Genomic DNA, 23186 nt, shown 5'->3' on the forward strand with positions numbered 1-23186 from the left:
CAAAAACACCACCACCCATAGGAAGGCAAGAGCCTGAACAGCAGAGACAAGCGTAGGGGCCCTGTCCTCCCAGCAGCCCCAGGAACATACCCCTCGGCCCCCACCGAGCTCAGCTGCAGTCCCCGTCCCATCCCCCACCACCAGCACTAAAGCAAACAGCCACCAGAATCCCTCCGGCTGGCTTCACTGTTCCTCCCGGGAGGAGTCCAGGGCAGCTAACACGTGACCCAGGCTGGCGCGTGGGACAAGAGGCATTCTGCTGTCCCTGACTCTATAAACCAATCCACAAGCGGCCGGGCACGGGGCTCACGCCTGTAATCCCAGCACTCTGGGAGGCCGAGGCCGGTGGATCACGAGGTCAAGAGATCGAGACCATCCTGGTGAACGTGGTGAAACCCCATCTCTACTAAAATACAAAAATTAGCTGGGCATGGTGGCGCACGCCTGTAATCCCAGCTACTCGGGAGGCTGAGGCAGGAGAATTGCCTGAACCCGGGAGGTGGAGGTTGCGGTGAGCCGAGATGGCGCCATTGCACTCCAGCCTGGGTGACAAGAGCGAGACCCCGTCTCAAAAAAAAAAACAAGAAAAACAATCGGCAAGCAAAACCCCTAATGCGCAATGTCCCACAGTAAGTCCTGCCTCAGAACTCAGGGCGTCAGAAACAGGACCACGTGAGAATCAGCCACAGTCCCAGGAGCCAAGGAAATGCCACGCCTGATGCCACACTCGTGGACTGGGCAATGGGGTTTTCAGACAATCTAAATTATTCTAAAAATATTTATATACATTTAAAATCCAAACCATGGCCAGGCGTGGTGCCTCACATCTGTACTCCCAGCACTTTGGGAGGCTGAGGCAGGCAGGTGGATCACCTGAGATCAGGAGTTCGAGACCAGCTTGGCTAACATGGTGAAACACCTCCTCTACTGAAAATGCAAAAATCGGCCGGGCGCGGTGGCTCACGCCTGTAATCCCAACACTTTGGGAGGCCGAGGCGGGTGGATCATGAGGTCAAGAGATCGAGACCATCCTGGTCAACATAGTGAAACCCCCTCGCTACTAAAAATTCAAAACATTAGCTGGGCACGGTGGCGCGTGCCTGTAATCCCAGCTACTGGGGAGGCTGAGGCAGGAGAATTGCCTGAATCCGGGAGGCGGAGGTTGCGGTGAGCCGAGATCACGCCATTGCACTCCAGCCTGGGTAACAAGAGCGAGACTCCGTCTCCAGTAAATAAGGCGGGGCTCAGTGGCTCACGCCTGTAATTCAAGCACTTAGGAGGCCAAGGTGGGTGGATCACCTGAGATTGGCAGTTCAAGGCCAGCCTGACCAACATGGTGAAACCCCGTCCTAAATTTAAAATAAATAACCAAAACCCTACAGCATTGGCAGCTGTGAGAACCGCAGAAGGAAGAGGGTTTTGTGCACCTGCCAGCCTCTTAGTTTCCTGTCAGCTTTTCTCCAAGTCTTTATTTATTTATTTGCTTATTTATTTACAGAGTTGGGGGTCTTGCTATGTTGCGCAGACTGGTCTCAAACTCCTGGCCTCAAGTGCTTCTCCTGTCTCGGCCTCCTAAAGTGCTGGAGTTACAGGGGTGAGCCGCCATGCTGGACCCCTCCAAGTCTTTTGAGCTGCCCAAGAACAGAGACTGAGTGTGGGTTCACTCAGCCGGGAGCCCCCAGCCCGTGGCATGAATTCAGTAAACACCCACCGCGAGGGGCTTTACTCACGCCCCTCAGTTCTTGAGGGGCTGCCAGCCTCACTACTGTCCTGCGTTCCCCCAGTTTGTACCTCTATTTTCTCTTCTTTATTTATTTACTTTTTGAGACGGAGTTTCGCGCTTGTTACCCAGGCTGGAGTGCAATGGCGCGATCTCGGCTCACCGCAACCTCCGCCTCCTGGGTTCAGGCGATTCTACCGCCTCAGGCTCCTGAGTAGCTGAGACTACAGGCACGCGCCACCATGCCCAGCTAATTTTTTGTATTTTTAGTAGAGACGGGGTTTCACCATGTTGACCGGGATGGTCTCGATCTCTTGACCTCGTGATCCACCCGCTTCGGCCTCCCAGAGTGCTGGGATGACAGGCGTGAGCCACTGCGCCCGGCCCTTTTTTTTTTGAGACAGAGTCTTGCTCTGTTGCCCAGGCTGTAGTGCAATGGTGCCATCTCAGCCCCCTGCAGCTTCTGCCTCCCAGGTTCAAGCAGTTCTCTCTGCCTCAGCCTCCTGAGGAGCTGAGATTAAAGGCACCCGGCACCACGTGCAGCTAATTCTGACACTTTTAGTACAGCTGGGGTTTTGCCTTGTTGGCCAGGCTGGTCTTGAACTCCTGACGGCAGGCGATCCACACACCTGGTCTACCAAAGGGCTGGGATTAGAGGCGTGAGCCACCGAGCCCGGCCATGCCTCTCTTTCCTTGATCATAAAATGGGCAGAACAAACGTCCAGTGGAATTGTGAAAATCAAATGATGTGTTGCAGACAGCATTCTGCAAACTATGTTTTGCGACTTCGGGTGTTTAGTGTTTTTATAATTGGTACTTTTTCTAAACTTACTAATTTAAACAAGATGGAAAATCGAGGGAGTGTCGGGGCAAGTTTGGGCTGGAATCATAACGTCTTCAGGGTGGGGAAGAGGAGGGTTTGGGGTTTGGGGTTCTTAGGTCTGAGTCCTCCTTCCTTGGGATGAGCTCATGTCCTGTCGGTTCCTCTGCAGAATGGAGTGATGTTCCGGAAAGGGGTTCAGGAGAGGGGCGAGGCAGCCGGATTAGTCCTGAACAAAAGCCACCAGTGATTGCCAGGATCGCTAAAACCTCTGCTGACCTGCCGAAACCCGGGGTCGAACCAGGGACCTTTAGATCTTCAGTCTAACGCTCTCCCAACTGAGCTATTTCGGCTGGGCAGCGGGGGTCGCTCTCTCCGGGACTCCGGTCCGCGACGCGCCTTCTCCGCGCAGGCGCAGTTCGTTTCGCGTCAGCAGGGCCCATATGCTTCATAAGGTCTTCCCGGGAACTCGGGCGCAGCGCCGTCTCTGTGGCGCAATCGGTTAGCGCGTTCGGCTGTTAACCGAAAGGTTGGTGGTTCGAGCCCACCCAGGGACGCGCCAGGGTCCTTTTTTTTTTTTTTTTTTTTCCTCTAGGAATAATAACAAAATGAATGTCGTTGATAAGAGTTTTGAGTCAGAAAATAAAGGCGAAAGGGGAAAACGGATGTCGCCTCTGTTTCTGTCGGCCCGCGGCCGGCACCCGCGAGTTCAGCCTTCCTTCCGCCTGGGGTGATCCGCACGGCCACCGAGGCCGAAAGCGCGGCGGAACCACCGTGCTCCTGGTTCCGGTTTCCGCCCCGAGCCTCTTTGGGCGACGGCCCCGGGCATCCGGAGCGCTAAAGAGGACGGACCGCAGAGGTTGTCTGAAGGCCGAGGCCAAGATGGCGGCGCGGGCAGGTGAGCGTGGCACCGGCGGCGGGTCTAGGCCGTCGGGGGCCTCAGGGAAGGTGATGGCGTCGGGGGTCGGGGGTCGGGGCCGGCGTCGCGGTCGCGGTCCGCTCTGGGCTTCTTCGAGCCGGCCGCTCCTCGGGCTCCAGGCCGGCTTGCGATGAACGGTCTCCGTTATTGCGTCCAGGGGGGCAGTCGGGTGCAGTCGGGGAAACTGAGGCTAGGCAGGTAACGACGCAGCCGTCCAGCCTCAGGAGGGCTCTCGGGGCGGACGCTGGAGGGGCCCCGCGGCCGCGCCGGTGACCAGGGCACCGCCCAAGAGGCTGCCCTTGAGATGCCCCGGAGTGAGCGGGGCCTGACAGGTTTGGAAACTGAGGCCCGTTGAGTGTCCGAGACTCCTGGAGGTCACACGGCCGGGCCGGGCCTGGGCAGGGACAGGACCCGGGGCATCCACGCACCCTGCCCGACCCTCTGCCTCCCTCCCTTTCCCTGGGTCTCAGCCTGGGAGCAGCTGAAGCCCACGGACCCCTGCCCGGATAAAGTTATTAAATGCGTGGAATAGGCCGGGCGCGGGGGCCCACGCCTGTCATCCCAGCACTTTGGGAGGCCGTGGCGGGCGGATCACGAGGTCAAGAGATCGAGACCATCCTGGTCAACAAGATGAAACCCCGTCGCTACTAAAAACACAAAAAATTAGCCGGGCGCGGGGGCTCATGCCTGTAATCCCAGCACTTTGGGAGGCCGAGGCGGGCGGATCACGAGGTCAGGAGTTCGAGACCATCCTGGTCAACATGGTGAAACCCCGTCTCTACTAAAAATACAAAAAATTAGCCGGGCGCGGGGGCTCAAGCCTGTAATCCCAGCACTTTGGGAGGCCGAGGCGGGCGGATCACGAGGTCAAGAGATCGAGACCATCCTGGTTAAGATGGTGAAACCCCGTCTCTACTAAAAATACAAAAAATTAGCTGGGCATGGTGGCGCGTGCCTGTAATCCCAGCTACTGGGGAGGCTGAGGCAGGAGAATTGCCTGAACCCAGGAGGCGGAGGTTGCGGTGAGCCGAGATCGCGCCATTGCACTCCAGCCTGGGCGACAAGAGCGAAACTCCGTCTCAATAAATGAATGAATGAATGAATGAATGAATGAATGGAATAAAATCCGAAGAATTGCAAGGAAATCAGTTACACCGAGAGGCAGTTACCAAAAGATCGTCTTGAATCCTGATTGGCGACTGAGTCACCTGAGTGCTTCCCTTATGAACGCGATCTAGCAGGAGGTCTGATTATGACCGCGGTTTTGAAGGCATGGGGGTTGGAAACGAGCCTTTGATATAGGAAGGGTCTGCAGCCCCTGTACCATGGCTAGGAAACGCCCGTGGTTTGTCCCGGTGAACAGTTACAGGTCCTGGTAATACTGCGGTATTTTGTTGTCTATGCTAAGAATTATTTATTTATTTGTTTTTTTTGAGACGGAGTTTCGCTCTTGTTGCCCAGGCTGGAGTGCAATGGCGCGATCTCGGCTCACTGCAACCTCCGCCTCCTGGGTTCAGGCAATTCTCCTGCCTCAGCCTCCTGAGTAGCTGGGATTACAGGCGGTGCCACCGTGCCCGGCTAATTTTTTGTATTTTTAGTAGAGACGGGGTTTCACCATGTTGACCAGGATGGTCTCGATCTCTTGACCTCGTGATCCACCCGCCTCGGCCTCCCAAAGTGCTGGGATTACAGGCATGAGCCGCCACGCCCGGCCTATGCTAAGAATTTTTTATTTTATTTATGTTTGTTTATGGAGAGAAGGTCGGCTTCTGTCACTCGGGCTGGAGTGCTGTGGTGTGACCTTGGCTCATCCCTGCAACCTCTGTCTCCCAGGCCCAAGGGATCCTGGCGTGTCAGTCTCCTGTGTAGCTGGCACCACCACGCCTGGCTGAGTTTTGTATTTTTAGTAGACATGGGGGCCTTGCTATGTGACTCAGGCTGGTCTCAAACTTTCGAACTCGGGCAATCCTCCTGCGTCAGAGCCTCCCAGAGTGCTGGGATTACAGGCGCGAGTGTGAGCCACGGCACCTGGCCAACGCTAAGAATTGAACGAAGGGCTAATTTTCCATAAGATGCCGGTGATGACCAAGACGTTGTTGTTTTAATCCTTGCAGGCTCATGGTTCTGAATCCTCACTAGGCCCCTTGTTAAGATTGCCTGGCCCAGGACGGGCGCGGTGGCTCACACCTGTAATCGCAACACTTTGGGAGGCCGAGGCAGGTGGATCAGGAGGTCAGGAGATTGAGACCATCCTGGCTAACACAACGGAACCCCATCTCTACTAAAAATAGAATTAAGTGTTACAGCTGTTTAGAATTCGTCTAGCAGGCTTTTGTTTTTTTGCCGGAAAGCCCCTAAAATAAAAAAATTTAAAAAATATCACGAGGTCAAGAGATCGAGACCATCCTGGTCAACATGGTGAAACCCCGTCTCTACTAAAAATATAAAAATTAGCTGGGCGTGGTGGCGCGCGCCTGTAGTCCCAGCTACTCGGGAGGCTGAGGCAGGAGAATTGCCTGAACCCAGGAGGCGGAGGTTGCAGTGAGCCGAGATTGTGCCATTGCACTAACAACAGCGAAACTCCGTCTCAAAAATAAATAAATAAAATACAAAATAAAAAAAATAAAAAAGAATTATCTGGACATGGACACCTGTAGTCGCAGCTATTCCGAAGGTTGAGGCAACAGAGTGAGATTCCGTCTCAAAAAAATAAAATAAAATAAAAAATAAAGAGTGCCTGGCCCAGGGGCCTAGAATCCCATCACCTCAGAGCTGCTCGGAAGAGCATTTCCTCTGCTAGGAGCTTATCCTAAGTTCTAAGTCTGCAGCTTGGGAAACTGACGCCCAGAAGAGGGGCAGCTCCTGCCAGAGCCTGGGGCTGGGCAGTTAGCCTGTATGCTGTGCCCAGCCTCACGCATGCCAAGAAGTAGGTTCACAGGCTCATGTCCTTCAGAGAGTTGTGACCTGCACAGGGCCACGGGAAACAGCAACCCTGGGTGAGACCAAGGCTGGGGCGAAGGACGGGCCCAGAGGCGGGAGAAGGCCCCATGGACCGCGGCGTTCAGGGGCGTCAAACCCTGGCCCTGGCCCCTGGAGGCTGCCCACAGCCTCTTCCTAGGGCCTCAGCCCACATCTGCCGGGACCACAGCAACAAAGTGTTGTCAGCTGGTCAGCTTTAACTCAGCAGATGTTTTCACCATTCTGGGGGCTGGGAGGCCAAGACCGCAGCGCAGCACGCTTGGCTCCTGCCGAGGCCTCGGTCCTTGGCCTCCACGTGGCCATCTTCTCCCTACGTGTTTGTGTTCTTACAAGGACATGAGTCATACTGGATGGGGCCCCCCGATGACCTCATTGTACCTTAATGACTGCGATATGTTGTTATTTGAGATCCAGTCTCCCGCTGTCGCCCCGGCTCGAGTACAGTGATGGGAGCTCGCCTCACTGCAACCTCTACCTCCCTTGTTCAAGCGATTCTCCTGCCTCGGCCTTCCGAGTACCTGGGATTACAGGCACTCGCCAGCACACCCAGCTAATTTTTGTATTATAAGTAGAGATGGGGTTTCACTATGTTGGCCAGGCTGGTCTTGAACTCCCGACTTGAGGTGATCCGCCTGCCTCAGCCACCCAAAGTGTGGGGATTACAGGCATGAGCCACTGCGCCCGGCCATTAATTACCCCTTTAAAAGACCCCATCTCCAAAAATAGTCACATTCTAAGGTCCTAGGGTTAGGGCTTCAGATGTCAGTGGGGTGGAGGGACACAGTTGGGCTGTCACCAGCACTGAGCCTACACCTCTGGCTTCTTCCTCACGAGCCAGGATTCCTCGCACCTGCAGGCATTTCCTCCCGCTGAGTACCCCTGGGTCTGGCCAGGCCCTGCTCAGGCCTCAGCCTTCGCCCTGGAAGGTTCTCCCAGGCGCGTTCCCTCCTCTGCTTCCTTGGCGGTTGACTCCTCTGGGGCGCTCTGCTGTGTAGGTTCACGTGGACAGCGCCTTCCCTGCTCAGCCCACTGCAGGTTCCTGGAGGAGGGGCCTGTGCGCAACTGCGTGGGAAATCCCCGAGCACCAGCCAGGGCCTGGAGCACCCAGCACGGGCTCGTCAGGCACAGCTGAGGCCAGGACGAGCACTGGGTGCCCAGGTAGGCCCTGGCGTCGCTGGGGTGGCAGGCACTTCACAAATACACAGAGATGGAGATAGAACTGGGAACCAGAGGGCCTGGGGTGCTGGTGTAGTCGGGATGCCCCGTGCAGCTGAGCTGAAACCTGCCTCGTGAGAAGGGGCCAGTACTGTGCAAGTGTGGGGCAGGGTGCCCCCTGCAGGGGAGCAGCCAGTGCGGAGGCCTTGGGGTGGGAAAGCAGCAAGCACGGGGCAAGATTGCTGGGGCGGGGAGGTGGGGCAAAGTTTGGGTTCCCTTCTGGGGCCATGGGGACTTAAGTAGGGGAGCAAGACTCGCTCATATTCTGAAAACCCCTCGTTACCTAACATTTCTTAAGTGGCCCTTGAGGCGGGTCAGAGCCGGGCCGTGCGGGCAGGAGCCCGATGGGGAAGCGCCTGGAGGCTGGCCCCTGCGGCCCATCCAGGGCCCTGAGTTGGTGACCGCTAGTGCTTCCCCACGGCTCACTGTCCCCACCCCTGTGGTCCTCTCTGCAGCTCCTGGCCTGCGCGGCTTCTGGACCCTTGGTCTGCGGTGAGTGCCTGAGTCTGCAGCCCTGAGCTGGGGGGGCCTTCAGCAGCACCAGATGAGGGGAGCCCCTTGTGGAAGGTCATGTGGCGTGTTGCGGACAGGATGTGGCGGTTTGTGCACTGTGCGTGACATGCCGGGGTCCTCCCTGGGACAGTTCGTGAAGTGGTAAAGGCTGGACAGTCAGGAGCAACCCTGTGGGCCCAGCTCCGTGCCATCAGAGACCCCCGCTGCCTGTGGCAGGAAGGCATTCCGTGAGCCCTGTGCAGATGGCAGCTGTGGGCAGGCTGGTGGGGGCACACGTGCAGGTATCTGACCTTGGTCACACCTGGATGACACCTTGGTCACACCTGGAGAGCCTAGTCCCACTCTCCTGCGGATGCTCTGAGAACCGTCCTTGCCTGGACACGGTCACTGAGCAGCCTCTTGACCTGCTGGGTACATCTCAAAAGAAACTCCATTGAAGTCGGGGCCATCGGCCGGGCGTGGGGGCTCACACCTGCAATCCCAGCACTTTGGGAGGTCAAAGCGGGCGGATCACGAGGTCAGGAGTTCGAGACCAGCGTGGCCAATATGGTGAAACCCCAGCTCTACTAAACATACAAAAATTAACTGGGCATGGTAGCGTGCGCCTGTAGTCCCAGCTACTCAGGAGGCCGAGGCAGGAGAATTGCTTGAACCTGGGAGGTGGAGGTTGCGGTGAGCCGAGACAGCGCCATTGCACTCCAACCTGGGTGACAGAGTGAGAATTTGTCTCAAAAAAAAAGTCTGGGCCATCATCGGTGGTTTTGGTGATGGCCACGTGGCCCTAAGGTTCTGACCAGTGGCCCAAGTGCTGGCAGGCAGAGGTGAGGACAGTCCCACAGCAGGGAGGGGACAGGAAGGACAGCAGCAAGTGTGACTGGGCCGGCCACTGACCCACACTCCATCTCCTGGCAGCTCCAGCGTGGGCGCAGCTGTGCAGGCACGAGGTGTCCATCAGACCGTGGCTACCAATGGCCCGAGCAGGTGAGGCTGACTTTCTGGGGGAGGCTGTACTCCCTGGCCCACCCCCACCTTTCCCTCCTTTTCTGCATTTGTGCTGCAGCCCCCAGTGTTTCCAGGGACCTCCTGGGCCTGGGCAGGGTGGGAAGGGGGTCACATATCCCAGTCCCTGACCTTTTGTGGGTCCAGGCCTCTGGTGGTGGCTGTGGGGGCCAGCATCTGCCACTGGGAAGTGCCTGTGTGGCTGACACTCCTGTGCCCATGTGTCTCTGTGCCAGCACCCAGCCCGCCCTGCCGAAGGCCAGAGCCGTGGTTCCCAAACCCAGCAGCCGGGGGGAGTATGTGGTGGCCAAGCTGGATGACCTCATCAACTGGGCCCGCAGGGTGAGTCTCCTATGAGCTGCAGGCCCTCCTCGAGTGCCAGGGCCTCTCTGCATACACTCAACATGCACACACAAACAGCACAATCACACACGTGCACACGCACACACATATGTACAGACGTACATGTGGAGCAATGTGTGCATGCACATGCATGCACACAAGCTCACGTGTGTGCAAGGCATTTGTACATGCACACGTACACATGCACACAGCACACGCACACATGGGCATGCACACATTCATACCCATGCACACATACATGCACACATATGCACAGTGCCTGATACGCACACACACACATGCACACACGCACACATGCACATGCACGGTACACACAGGTACGTACACACATATTCATGCACATGCTACACACACGGACATGTACACACATACTCATGCACACACATGCACAGTACACGTACACACATTCATACTGATGCACACACCATACTCATGCACACACATGCACAGTACACGTACACACATTCATACTGATGCACACACACATGCACATGCACAGTACACACAGGGACATGTACACACATACTCATGCACACATGCACAGTACTCGCACACATGGACATACATACTCATGCACACATGCACGCATGCACATGCACAGTACACACGGGTACGTACACACATTCATATTCATGCACATGCACACACTACACACACGGACATGTACACACATACTCATGCACACACATGCACAGTACACGTACACACATTCATACTGATGCATGCACATGCACAGTACACACAGGGACATGTACACACATACTCATGCACACGCACAGTACTCGCACACATGGACATACTCATGCACACACAAGCACGCATGCACATGCACGGTACACACGGGTATGTACACATTCATATGCACATGCACACACTACACACACAGACATGTACACACATACTCATGCACACACAAGCACGCATGCACATGCACGGTACACACGGGTATGTACACATTCATATGCACATGCACACACTACACACACGGACATGTACACACATACTCATGCACACACAAGCACGAATGCACATGCACGGTACACACGGGTATGTACACATTCATATGCACATGCACACACTACACACACGGACATGTACACACATACTCATGCACACACAACCACGCATGCACATGCACGGTACACACGGATATGTACACATTCATGTGCACATGCACACACTACACACACGGACATGTACACACATACTCATGCACATGGGCACACAGTGCACAGGGACACGTACACACATTCATACTCATGCACACATGCACACGCACAGTACACACAGGGACACGTACATTCATATGCACACACACGTACATGCACACATGCATGTTCACAGGTGCACACATCGACGCACACACAGGCACACTCGCCCCTCTAACCGTGGAGCAGGCTGGACCCTCCCAGAGGGCCCCCGTGCTGGCCTGGTGTCCTGTGGCTCCTCCTGAGGATTCGCCCCAACCCTGGCCCTGGTGGCTGTCCCGGAGTCCCGCTCACTGGCTCTGTCCCTGGTGCCACCTTGGGCCCTGCTTGAGGTGACCCCATCCCTTTTGTCATTCTCCATCTGGCTTCTCTGTGTTCCTGTTTCTCTTTTAAGGAGAAAGCAGTGTTTTAAGTTAAAAGAAGCACATGTGAAGGCAGTAGGTCCTTCTCAGTACTGATCTGAAGCCTGGCCTGTGGCGCCAGCCCTCGCCAGCCCCACCCAGCATGCGCACGTGTCACTCCCTCCAGCACCTGCAGCTCTCGGCCACGTCGGCCCGGGTTCAACAGTCCCCCATTGACAGACGAGCACTGCTTTCTTCTGTTTCTTGTTTCCTAAACAATGCCACGGTGAATGTCCTGCAGGCCACGGGCTGCCACAGTGGCCGAGACAGAGATGCCCGCTGGAGGATAGTTTCTAATGGAGGAAACCTGAGAAACGGCCAGGGGCTGGCCCAGCACAGGCTCCGGGCAGGCAGGTGGGGTTGGCCATTTCTGCCCAGGCAGCCCTGCCTTGCTCTATAGCCCGGCCCTGTCACCCAACAACACATCTGTGGGGGCAGCAGGGGCCCCTGCCCGGTGTTGGAGCCATGTGCAGGGGGAGCAGGAACCATGGGGAAAATGAGAAGCCACGTGGATGCAGCAGAGGGGAGGGAGTGGCCAAGGAGATCTGGGAGGGCTTCCTAGAGGCGTGGGCACTTGGTGTGCGGACCCAGATCTAGTTAACCCAGGGAGTCTGGGGTTAGACCTGCACGACTACGTGCTCAGAGAGTGCTTAGCCCGTGTTGAAGTGGTGGGACTTGGGGTACGCTGGGTTCGGAGAGCTGCGTGATGAGGACAGATCTCACCTACTTCTCTATTTTATGTAAGCGTGGCTGGTGGGGCCCGATTTACGCCTCTCTTGGGACCTGGTGGCCGTCTGCAGGGGCTGCTGTGCCTCTAGCCTCTGCCCGGGACATGAGCCTGGGTGCTCCACGTGGGGCGCCGTCGGCAGGGTCTGACCTGCTCTTGGCCTCTGCAGAGCTCGCTGTGGCCCATGACGTTCGGCCTGGCCTGCTGCGCTGTGGAGATGATGCACATGGCCGCACCCCGGTACGACATGGACCGCTTTGGAGTGGTCTTCCGCGCCAGCCCGCGCCAGTCTGACGTGATGATCGTGGCCGGCACACTCACCAACAAGATGGCTCCCGCGCTCCGCAAGGTAAGCCCAGCCCCCACCGCCCCCAGTGAGCTGTGCACAGACCCCCGCCTCTCTCCCATTTCTACCCGGTCCCCACCGCCCCCAGTGAGCTGTGCACAGACCCCGCCTCTCTTCCAGGTCTACGACCAGATGCCTGAGCCACGCTACGTGGTGTCCATGGGGAGGTGAGTGCAGGACGGGACGACTCGGGTGGACATGGTGTGGGTGCCGGCCGGGCTGTGCCATTCATATTCAGCGAAATCCCATGTGGTCCAGGTGCTGCCCTTCAGCCTTCTTGGTGCCTCCACCCCACACAGATGCGCTGGTGGTCCTCTCCCCACCAGATTCCTTCCATCCACCCCCAGCAGCAGACCCCACATTCTGCCTGGTTCTCTGCTTTCCCCACAGAATAATCTCAGCTTTCTAACTTGTCAGCATTGTAAAAACAATTTCTTTTGAGACAGAGTCTCGCTCTTGTTACCCAGGCTGGAGTGCAGTGGTGCGATCTTGGCTCACCGCAACCTCCGCCTCCCGGGTTCAAGCAATTCTCCTTCCTCAGCCTCCCAAGTAGCTGGCATTACAGGCCCCCGCCACAACACCCGGCTAATTTTTGTATTTTTAGTAGAGAACGGGGTTTCACCATGTTGGCCAGGCTGGTCTGGAACTCCACACCTCAGGTGATCTGCCCGCCTCCACCTCCCAAAGTGCTGGGATTAAAGATTGAGCCACCAGCCTGGCCTTGCCATCACTTTTAGTCATTTCCCATAACATTAAAAGGTATTTAGTCTCTTGACATTTTAAAATATTTATCATTTTTATTTTTATTTTTTTATTTTTTATTTTTTTATGTTTTTGAGACGGAGTTTCGCTCTTGTTACCCAGGCTGGAGTGCAATGGCGCCATCTCGGCTCACTGCAACCTCCGCCTCCTGGGTTCAGGCAATTCTCCTGCCTCAGCCTCCCGAGTAGCTGGGATTACAGGCACGCACCACCATGCCCAGCTAATTTTTGTATTTTTGGTAGAGACGGGGTTTCACCATGTTGACCAGGATGGTCTCGATCTCTTGAGCTCGTGATCCACCCGCCTCGGCCTCCCACAGTGCTGGGATTACAGGCGTGAGCCACCGGGCCCGGCCAATTCCAGAACATTCTTATCACCCCCAAAGGAAACCCTGTCCCCATCAGCAGTCACTCTGCATCCCCTTCCCAGCCCTGGCGCCCGCGCATACTCCGCATACCTCTGTGGGTGGGCCTGTCCCGGACATTTCATAGAAACAGGATCACACTCTGCGTGGCCTTCTGTGTCTGGCGTCTGTCACTGAGACACCCTCAAGGTGCATGCATGCAAGGTGGCCTGTGTCTGAGCCTCACCCTTTTCTTGGCTGAATACTATCCCCCTGAGTGAACACATTACTAACCTAATTCTAAAGAGAATTAGAATATTCCAGAGTTAGGCCGGGCGCGGTGGCTCACACCTGTAATCCCAGCACTCTGGGAGGGCGAGTGGGCAGATCACGGGGTCAGGAGATCGAGACCAACCTGACCAACATGGTAAAACCCCGTCTCTACTAAAAATACAAAAACCAGCCGGGTGTGGTGGTGACTGCCTGTAATCCCAACTACTCAGGAGGCTGAGGCAGGAGACTCGCTTAACCCCGGGATGCAGTGGTTGCAGTGAGCCGAGATGGCACCACTGCACTCCAGGCTGGGCGACGGCCCAGAATATTCCGGAGTTTTCATAACCATCCCCCACTGCTGGGCACTCAGTCTGTGTCCATTCTTACGGCTGTGAGAAGCAGTGCTGGGAGTGGAGGCCGTGAGGTCACCTGGGCTTTCCGGTTACCTGCCCCAGGTGGACCCCAGCACCTCACTGACACAGTCGGGACTGGGCGAGGCCTAGCGTGGGACACAGTCGGGACTGGGCGAGGCCTAGCGTGGGACACAGTCAGGACTGGGCGAGGCCTAGCGTGGGGCCCAGTCGCCCTGTAGACAGGTGCCAAGTGTTGGCAGCGTGGCCGTTTGAAGGGGCTTTTTGTTGACACATGTGATCCGACGGTTCCCAGCCCGGGAACCCGTGGTCAGGAGCCCCTTGGGAGGGAGCACGTTTTCCCAAGTTGTCGGCCACGCATGTGCTCGGCTCCACAGGCCCACAGAGGCTCCAGGAGCCTGTGCGTGTTTGCTCCCTGCTTCTCCGTGACACGTTCAGCCTCGTTGGTAGCCGGGCCTGGCCTGCAGTGGAAGGCGGGTGGGGATGGGGCAGGCCCTCGAGGAGGGAGGGTGGGCAGGGTGGGTCCTTGGCCCCCACTCCCCTCACGGCGTCTCCCCCACAGCTGTGCCAACGGAGGCGGTTACTACCACTACTCCTACTCGGTTGTGAGGGGCTGCGACCGCATCGTGCCCGTGGACATCTACGTCCCAGGTAGGGCTGGGGCCGCGCCGCCCATGAGGGAGTGGGGGATGGGGCCGGTGCCATGCAGAACCCGGCTGCCCCTGTGAGGGAGGCCCACACGCCAGCACACGGCGGGCTCCCCTCCCGACAGCTGAGCCAACCCGGGGCTCCCTACCCAACAGCTGAGCCAACCCGGGGCTCTCCCTCTTAGCGGAGCGCGTCCCCGATGAGAAGTCTGCGGTGTGTTCAGGCATCAGAGGAAGCCATCGAAATTCCTGACACTCGCCTGGTTTAAAGCACAGTTTCTTCCCTTTTTTTTTTTTGAGACGGAGTTTTGCTCTTGTTGCCCAGGCTGGAGTGCAATGGCACCATCTCGGCTCACTGCAACCTCTACCTCCCGGGTTCAAGCTATTGTCCTGCCTTAGACTCCCACGTAACTGGGATTACAGGCATGCGCCACCACACCCAGCTAATTTTGAATTTTCTTTTTTTTTTTCTGTAGGGAGAGGGTTCCTCCATGTTGGTCAGGCTGGTCTCAAACTCCTGACCTCAGGTGATCCGCCCGTCTCAACCTCCCAAAGTGCTGGGATTACAGGCGTGAGCCACCTCGCCCAGCCTAAAGCACAGTTTTACGTGGTCCTGCCTGACAGAGACCACGTTGGTTGAAAGAGAAGGTTCCTGGAGCCAAGGACACCATCCCGCACCCGCACCCGCACCCGCACCCTCAGAGAAGGGCACACGAGACTCCCTGAGACCCAAGGTTGCCAGGGTGGCCGGATTTGGCAAATGAAAATGCGGGAGGTGCCGGGCGCAGTGGCTCATGCCTGTAATCCCAGCACTTTGGGAGGCCAAGGCGGGCGGATCACGGGGTCAGGAGATCGAGACCATCCCATCCTGGCCAATGTGGTGCTAACCCCATCTCTAAAAGAAAATGCAGGAGGCTCAGTTTGACTGTGAGGTTAGGGTGAGCTGGACCATCAGGAAGACAATGAGTAGTAATGGTTCAGTTCGAATACGTCCCAGCAACACTTGGGATGTACTTATGCTAACACAGAGCATTGGCTGCACACCTGAAATTCACATTGGACGGCCCTTCTTTGTATCTGGTGGCCCCGAGGGACTCCCGTGCCTCCTGTGGTTCCGTGAGGGTCGCCCCTGGGGTGTTCGCCCTGACGGTGGTCTGTGGTGGCAGGCCGGGAGGTGTAGCTCATGTGGGACAGGCGACAGAGGTCACGTTCTTGGTCCCGCGGTGTTAGCGCAGGTGCAGAGTCCAGCCATGAGTCCTGAGTCTGGAGGGTTGGGCAGGCTGGCGGCACGTCCTGGTGCCTTCGGAAGTGGAGGAACAGGCTCTGACATTGGCTTCAGCTTCCCTGGAAAGGGCGTTGATCCGCTCAGCGTTCTGCACAGCTCCGTGACTGCCTGGGCCGGGACATGATGCTGGGGAGCCCCCAGGCTAGGGATGCAGAGCCCAACACAGACACGCCCGGCCCTGTCTGCTGTGTCGGGGTGGGCGCTGTGGACTGAGGCTGTGGGAGGCACACCTGTTCCTCCCTGGCTCCTTTCCCAGCCCCTGGCCTTGGGGACCTCTCACCCACCCCAGCCGCTCTGCTGCCTCCAGCCTCCTTGCCCCCGACTCCTTTCCAAGGGTCTTCACGAGCAGCCAGTGTAGCTGGGGCAAGGAGCAGCCCTAGCATGTTCTCCCTGAGGTCCTGAGCCAGGTCACCTGGGGGCATTGTACAGGGCAGCCTGGGCCTCCCTGTGACCCTCAGCACAGAGAGGTCCGTCCTGGGGTCCGGAGCTCAGGGGCCCAGCCCATGCCCCTGTTGTCTTCCCCTGACCCTCAGCACAGAGAGGTCTGTCCTGGGGTACAGAGCTCAGGGGCCCAGCCCATGCCCCTGGTGTCTTCCCCTGCAGTGCAGACCAAAGGGGTGGGGTATGAGCACGGCCTGCGCCCCTCCCTCCCTGGCAGCGGCCTGGACTTGCCAGAGCTCTGCCAGGTGTGGCCCGGCCACCCTTTCACAGGCCCTGTGGCAACTGCCATGTCTCCTCCCTCTGCCCAGCCTCCTCGCCTCCACCTCCGTCCAGGGCAGCCCTGGGCCCTGGTCCCCCTGCCAAGTGAGTTTGTTCGCTGGTCCCCATGGAGCCCCGAGGGCCGGGGCTGGGTTGGTGAGGTCAGCCTCTTGTCCAGGAGGCTCCCGTGACAGCCCCGGACAAGCCACAGGTGGAGGGCAGTGGGGCTTTGCACGGCGGAGACCCCACTCTTCCTGCAGGGGCATCCCCCGAGCCGGCTGCCAGCCCCGGCCTCCACGCCCACCCAGGGCTGCCAGTCTCCACCCTCGGAGGCCGGCACGGGAGGGCCCTCACAAGCTGAGCCGGCTGCGCGGTGCCCGGTTGCGGGCTCCGGTTGCTGGAAGGGAGACTGAAGCGAGGTCCCCGCAGGCTGCCCGCCCACGGCCGAGGCCCTGCTCTACGGCATCCTGCAGCTGCAGAGGAAGATCAAGCGGGAGCGGAGGCTGCAGATCTGGTACCGCAGGTAGCGCCGCCACTGCCACCGGAGCCTCGCCTGGAGCCGTCCTGTCCCCCTTCTGTCCCGTGAGTTTGTCAATAAACCCGCCCTCGGGCCTCTGCCTCCCAGTGTGGTGTGTAGGCGGGGGGACCTTCGGGTTGGGGCAGGGACGGGCACTGTGCCTGCCAGCAGGGTGCTTTCCCACTGCTTGTGAAGACGCTGGGGTGAACGTCCTGGCCCAAAGTCACCAGCATGGAGGGCCCCAGACTACCCCTCCTGGGAGGGCCCTGACTGTCTCCCTCTGTGCCCTGAGGCAAGTTGAGCAAAGCCTGTCTGACCCTGCCCTGGGGTTCAGAGGGTAGCCCGTGGCCTGAGTGGGCTTAGGCAGCTCACCGCTGCCCTCTGGGCCGGTTAGGCCAGGAACGGGGCTGGGAGGATGGGGAGATGGCACCTGGTCCCCTTCCAAACCGGAGGCTGCAGGGCTCACAGGCTGTCTGACCCGGGGCCTCCAGAGGCCAGATGAGGCCCTTCGGGGACCCTCTACACCCAGGACTTTGGGGGAACCCTGGGTCCGCCCCGCCAGCCCCTTTATCCATTGGAGTCTGTGTCCTCATCAGGGATGTGTATTCATTCAGCAGACGTCCCATCTTCCCGTGTTCAGGGCCAGACGCCACCGCCGCTGCTGGAGCCCCTGCTCTGCAGTCCCACCCTACCTGTCTGCTGCGCTGGGGCATTTCTGGGGACGCGGTTATGAGAGACCAGGCTGGGATGGGGACTGGGAGGCTGGGGAGTGTGGGACTGGGAGGCTGGGGAGTGTGGGGAGCAGGAGGAGCCCAGCCAGCCAGGAAAGTACCCTGGAGGCAGGAGGTGCTGAGGGGGGACGTCCTGGGGTGGGGACAGGGCTGTAGCCTCGGAAGGGCAGCCTGGGCCAGGGTGCAGAGCCCAGGAGCCGGCCTTCTCTCCGGACGAGGGGAGGTGGGTGCGGGGGATGGGCAGGATGGCCCCAGGAAGATGGGCGGCCTGCTCGCATGTGGACGCCAGGGGCATGGGGTGACCAGCTGGGCATGGGGGCACGGACAGGCAGAAGCGGGATGTTCCAGGGTCTGGACAGGTGGGGCTGCCCCTGCACTGGGCCTCCAGAGAGGAAACGACATCCAGAAATGGGGGGCTCCTGGCAGTGACGCCCCTCCTGCAGCACGGGGAGGGGAGCTCAGGTGGTGCCGGGGCCGGTAGAGAAGCCGGCTCTGGTGGCAGGTGGGCAGGGGTCCTTGTCTTACCCACACCTCTGCCCCGGTGCTCCCCACCGTCTGAGACCCTGGCCTAGTTACACCCCTCTCTGACCCCGCTGCAGAGCATCAAGTGGCTCTGGTCTGATGAGGGGGCATCAGGCATCGGCTGGAGATGTCTGCCACGGGCAAGAGGCCTGCAGGGGAGGCACCCGCCTCCTGTGTCCGTGGGATGGCGGGAGGTGAGGACGCAGCACTGCACTGAGTCGCTCACTCACTGGGGACCGACAGCCCAGCACCAGCGTTTACTTCACCTCAGGGACCCCTCACAGACAAGCGGGAAAGCTGGGGTCAGACGGGGCTGGCAGGAGAGCCTGGGCTCCCAGCCAGGAAGGCACGGAGGAGGGCACGGTTGTGGCCAGGCTGGGGCGAGGGCTCAGCCCTTGGTGACCAGGGGCGTGATCATCTGCGGGAAGGCGTAGTAGCGGCAGTCGGCCGGCGGGACCAGCGCCATCACCTTGGTGCGGATGTCCTCCCTCCGGAAGCCGGCCTCCAGCAGCGAGGGCACCTGCGTCTCCTGGGCGGGGGTGGCGCAGGTCACCTCTGAGGGCTGTCGAGGTCACGTGCGCCTCGGTGCCCACCCTACATTGAAGAGTGTTTACAGATGCCAAGGCCTGGGTGGGTGGCTGCAGCCACTGTGGGCCCATGGAGGGCAGCCCTGAACCCCAGCCCCACACCAGCATCATGGGGCTCCAGCCACCTACTCCGTGGTTCTCCAGACCTTGCCCGTGCGGCCGGTGGAGCCAAACAATCATGACAGAAAAAGAACGCAGGCTGCCGAGGGCCAGAGGCACCCAGCAGGTTCTTGGAACAGCGGCCCAGGATGACCACACAGAGCCCTCAGACAGAGGGAACAGCCAGAGACAAGTACTGCTGAACCCACGAAGGCAGCTGGGTGGAGGCGGCCAGAGGGAGGGGAACCCTCGGGGCTCAGGCTGATCCACAGGGCACTGGGGAGCCAGGGGAGGCTGCTGAGCTGGCGAGGGACTTTGGTTTCTATTCTCTTGTTTTGAGACGGAGTCCCGCTCTGTCACCAGGCTGGAGTGCAACGGCGCGATCTCGGCTCACAGCAACCTCCATTTTCTGGGTTCAGGCAATTCTCCTGCCTCAGCCTTCCAAGCAGCTGGGACCACAGGCTCATACCACCACGCCCAGCTAATTTTTTTATTTTTAGTAGAGACGGGATTTCGCCATGTTGGCCAGGCTGGTCTCAAACTCCTGACCTCGTGATCCACCGCCTGGGCCTCCCAAAGTGCTGGGATTACAGGCGTGAGCCACCATGCCCAGCTTTTTTGTATTTTTTTAGTAAAAACGAGGTCTTGCTATGTTGCCCAGGCTGGTCTGAAACTCCTAGGCTCAAGCGATATGCCCACCTCGGCCTCCCACAGTGCTGGGATTACAGGCAGGAGCCACCGCTCCTGGCAAAGGACTTTGATTTTCAAATGAACCAGCACAGTCCAGCCCCCCCAGGGAGTCAGGAAGGGACCCTCCCCAGACAGCAAGGTGACCCCAGCAGCCCAGCCCCACCCAGGTCAATGCCTGCCGGCCCGAGGGGAACCCCAGGTGAGCCCACCTCAAACATGGTGGTGATGTTCGAGTACTTGGTCTTCATCAGCTCCCCCCAGGAGGTGAGGTTGCAGTAGGTGAGGACGCCCCCCGGCTTCAGCAGGCGAAAGGCGTGGTTCTGTGGCAGGGAAGTGGCCAGTGGTCAGGATGGAGGTGGGGTGTGGGCAGAGGGGCTCCTGCATCCCAGCAAGTCAGACAGCGCTACCTTGATGAAGTTGAACTGGTGTGTGTGCCAGGTGTCCTCCGAGAGCGGGTACGTGTCATACAGGATCCCTGCACAGGGAACGGAAACCCAGGAGGTCAGGGCTGGGCTCAGTGCTCCCGGCTCACCCCAGCGGGTGGAGGGTAAGTGAGACCGGGCAGAGGCCTCCAGGGCTCCTCTGTGCCCTGCCAGCCCGCATAGCCAGGCCTGCACCCACAGGGGCTCTGTCCCCCAGTGCACACCAGAGGGGCCCCCACAAGCAAAGGAGGGGCTCGATTGGAGCTGGGAGCCCACCCTGTGATACGTCCCTGTCACCCCTCACCATCAAAGTGTCCGTCAGGCAGAGTGGGCGCCACATCCTCCCACAGGCCTTTCAAGGGCACGACCTTGGAGAAGGGAAAATAAGACAGGGTCAGAGAGGTCGCCAAGATCTCCCCACCTGCAGAAAGGGAGCGGCCAGAGGGACTCCCGAGGGAAAAGACCACCTCCTCCACCTCTGGTGGCCTAGGCCCCCAACCCCCCAAGAGGCAGTGCCCTCACCCCACGGAGTGGGGCTCCCGGAGGGCCTGCAGGCGGAGGGGCACCTTGTGAGTCTGCCGCGGGGCCCAGTCCTGGAGCCGCTGGAAGACGCCGTCATTGCACTCGATGATCCAGTGCTCGTCAATGGGTGCCTCCTGCACCTTTGCTGCTGCGATGGCCATGCCAAAGCCCACCTCCAGGACCCGGCCCCCTGCACACAGGGCACCTGGCATTACTCGGTGGGCCTGGAGGAGAGGCAAAGGGCAGGGCAGGGCTGGGGAGGCTGCCTGGAGCGGGGATGCAGGGCTGGGGAGGCTGCCTGGATGAGGGGTGCAGGGCTGGGGAGGCTGCCTGGAGCGGGAGATGCAGGGCTGGGGAGGCTGCCTGGAGGGGGGATGCAGGGCTGGGGAGGCTGCCTGGAGCGGGAGATGCAGGGCTGGGGAGGCTGCCTGGAGGGGGGATGCAGGGCTGGGGAGGCTGCCTGGAGGGGGGATGCAGGGCTGGGGAGGCTGCCTGGATGAGGGGTGCAGGGCTGGGGAGGCTGCCTGGAGCGGGAGATGCAGGGCTGGGGAGGCTGCCTGGAGGGGGGATGCAGGGCTGGGGAGGCTGCCTGGAGGGGGGATGCAGGGCTGGGGAGGCTGCCTGGATGAGGGGTGCAGGGCTGGGGAGGCTGCCTGGAGCGGGAGATGCAGGGCTGGGGAGGCTGCCTGGAGTGGGGATGCAGGGCTGGGGAGGCTGCCTGGATGAGGGGTGCAGGGCTGGGGAGGCTGCCTGGAGGGGGGATGCAGGGCTGGGGAGGCTGCCTGGATGAGGGGTGCAGGGCTGGGGAGGCTGCCTGGAGGGGGGATGCAGGGCTGGGGAGGCTGCCTGGAGCGGGAGATGCAGGGCTGGGGAGGCTGCCTGGAGGGGGGATGCAGGGCTGGGGAGGCTGCCTGGATGAGGGGTGCGGGGCTGGGGAGGCTGCCTGGAGAGGGGGTGCGGGGCTGGGGAGGCTGCCTGGAGGGGGGGGTGAAGGGTAGGGCAGGGCTGTGCTGGGGGCCTGCCTGGAGGAGGGAGTGCAGGGCTAGGCTGGGGATCTGCTTGGAGGAGAGGATGCAGGGCAGGCTGCGCTGTGAGTGACATTTGCCACAGGACGGGAGGGGAAGCCTGGGCCAGTGTGGGCAGAGGCGGGCAGAATACAAGCGTTGAGCAGAACAGTGTGGGCCCTGGCCAGTGGCCAGAGAGAGGCTGGCCAGCCAGCAAGGCCAAATATGACCGCTTTTGGGCCCAGCCCGGGGGGAGGCGAGAACCTTGGACTTTGAGCCCCAGCCCACACTGTTTGTGCCGGGTCCCTTATCTCGGGTTGGTTACTTTTCTCTCCCCCTCTCTCCACCCAAAAATCGGGTATGCAAGAGTGGCCAGGCAAGACTATCTGGGAGGGGAAGGGCCGGTCCCCGGTGGGCCACACGTGCGGCCCCCTCCATCCAGATTGGCACTGACACTGGGCGTGCCCATTTTCAGGGTGGGAACACTGAGGCTGGACTCCTGGAACGGCCTGTGCAGGGCCGGGGCGTCCGAAGCAGCCCTCAGGCTCTGACGCCAGGCAGGCCAGGGCCACCCCGGGGACAGCTGTCTCCCTGAGCTCAGCTTTCTAGGTGCTATTCTTAGCTGGGCGAGGCGGGGCTGCCCTCCGGGGCAGGCAAACGGGAAGCCTCCCTGCGGCGCGACCCCTGGGTCTGGACCTCAGACAGGGAGTCAGGGACCCAGTTCCACCCAGGCCTCGCGGCCGAAGTCCCCATCTGGAGAGGGGTCCTCACTCCCCCTGGAGAGGAAGTTCCCGGTACTCAGGCGGCGCCTACTGTGTGCGGGCCCCACGCCTGCAGCGCACCCCGTGAACGACTCCGTGTGCCCCCACCTGCAGCCCCACTTCCCAGGCGAGGAGACAGAGGCGCCCCGGGGGAGGGTGGGCTGCAGAGCCCGGGCTCGGGGCAGCCCCGGCCTCAGTTTCCCCTGCGGCCCCGGGGGCGGTGCGGGCCGGGCGGGGGCTACCTTTGGAGGTGGCGGCGGCGGCCAGCGAGTGCATGTAGGGGGTCTCCCAGCGCTCCATCACCGGCTTGCCCAGGATGCGCAGGTGCGTGTCCGCCGCGTCGTAGGCCGCGGGCGCCGCCCCCCACGCGGGGCTGCAGTTCTCGCCGGGCGCGAAGATGGGGGTCGCGCTGGGGGCGCTCATGCTGCGGGCTGGACGGCTACCCGACCTCGATCGCTGCACGTCCGGGCCCGCTCCCTGCAGGGCCTTGTGGGCCGGGGGCGGGTCCTGGGGGCGGGTCCGGCAGGCCCGGGGGGCGGACCCGTGAGAGGACGCGCGCGGCTCCAGGAGCGGCCTCTAGCGGCGGCCACGCGAGGGGTGGCGGGAGTGGGGTCGGGGCCCGGGCCGCCCCCTCTTCCAGCAGGTTCGGTGCCCTCTCCGCGGAGCGAGCACCGGAGCACCGCGCCCGGGTACGCGAACCTGCAGGCCCGAGGCCGCTTCCGTGCCTCAGTTTCCTTATCT

The 23186-nt window shown here is 60.1% G+C and overlaps 2 protein-coding genes and 3 non-coding genes across 8 annotated transcripts; 3 read left to right on the plus strand and 2 right to left on the minus strand.

The window, feature by feature from the left end:
• Nucleotides 1-2820: 2820 nt before the first annotated feature.
• Nucleotides 2821-2893, minus strand: TRNAI-GAU (transfer RNA isoleucine (anticodon GAU)). Its single transcript has one exon. It is a non-coding gene; the product is annotated as a tRNA-Phe (tRNA).
• A 130-nt stretch (nucleotides 2894-3023) lies between these two features.
• On the plus strand, nucleotides 3024-3097 carry TRNAN-GUU (transfer RNA asparagine (anticodon GUU)). Its single transcript has one exon. It is a non-coding gene; the product is annotated as a tRNA-Asn (tRNA).
• A 309-nt stretch (nucleotides 3098-3406) lies between these two features.
• NDUFS7 (NADH:ubiquinone oxidoreductase core subunit S7) lies at nucleotides 3407-17208 on the plus strand. Of its 2 annotated transcripts, XM_035284235.3 has the most exons (8): nucleotides 3407-3438; nucleotides 8109-8145; nucleotides 9079-9147; nucleotides 9402-9507; nucleotides 12034-12213; nucleotides 12331-12377; nucleotides 14522-14610; nucleotides 17020-17208. In XM_035284235.3, exons 1-8 carry the CDS (start codon nucleotides 3423-3425, stop codon nucleotides 17115-17117), a joined length of 642 nt encoding a protein of 213 aa, XP_035140126.1. In that variant the 5' UTR covers nucleotides 3407-3422; the 3' UTR covers nucleotides 17118-17208. The 2 variants fall into 2 exon arrangements, with proteins under 2 accessions (XP_035140126.1, XP_078217508.1); XM_078361382.1 differs by lacking the exons at nucleotides 3407-3438; nucleotides 9402-9507 and having other exon boundaries at nucleotides 8105-8263.
• Nucleotides 5755-5815, plus strand: LOC118150362 (U7 small nuclear RNA). The gene has a single exon (XR_004738469.1). It is a non-coding gene; the product is annotated as a U7 small nuclear RNA (small nuclear RNA).
• Nucleotides 17209-18581: 1373 nt separating the features above from the next.
• On the minus strand, nucleotides 18582-22934 carry GAMT (guanidinoacetate N-methyltransferase). Of its 3 annotated transcripts, none has more exons than XM_002761531.6 (6): nucleotides 22688-22934; nucleotides 20725-20870; nucleotides 20463-20526; nucleotides 20144-20211; nucleotides 19946-20056; nucleotides 18582-18889 (listed from the first exon to the last, which is right to left on the minus strand). In XM_002761531.6, the coding sequence occupies exons 1-6, from the start codon at nucleotides 22866-22868 to the stop codon at nucleotides 18749-18751; spliced, it is 711 nt and encodes a 236-aa protein (XP_002761577.1). In that variant the 5' UTR covers nucleotides 22869-22934; the 3' UTR covers nucleotides 18582-18748. The 3 variants fall into 3 exon arrangements, with proteins under 3 accessions (XP_002761577.1, XP_008985153.1, XP_078217509.1); XM_008986905.5 differs by having other exon boundaries at nucleotides 18582-18954; XM_078361383.1 differs by having other exon boundaries at nucleotides 18582-19527.
• Nucleotides 22935-23186: the final 252 nt, after the last annotated feature.

Source organism: Callithrix jacchus, chromosome 22 (genome assembly GCF_049354715.1).
Source record: "Callithrix jacchus isolate 240 chromosome 22, calJac240_pri, whole genome shotgun sequence".
NCBI lineage: Eukaryota > Metazoa > Chordata > Mammalia > Primates > Cebidae > Callithrix > Callithrix jacchus.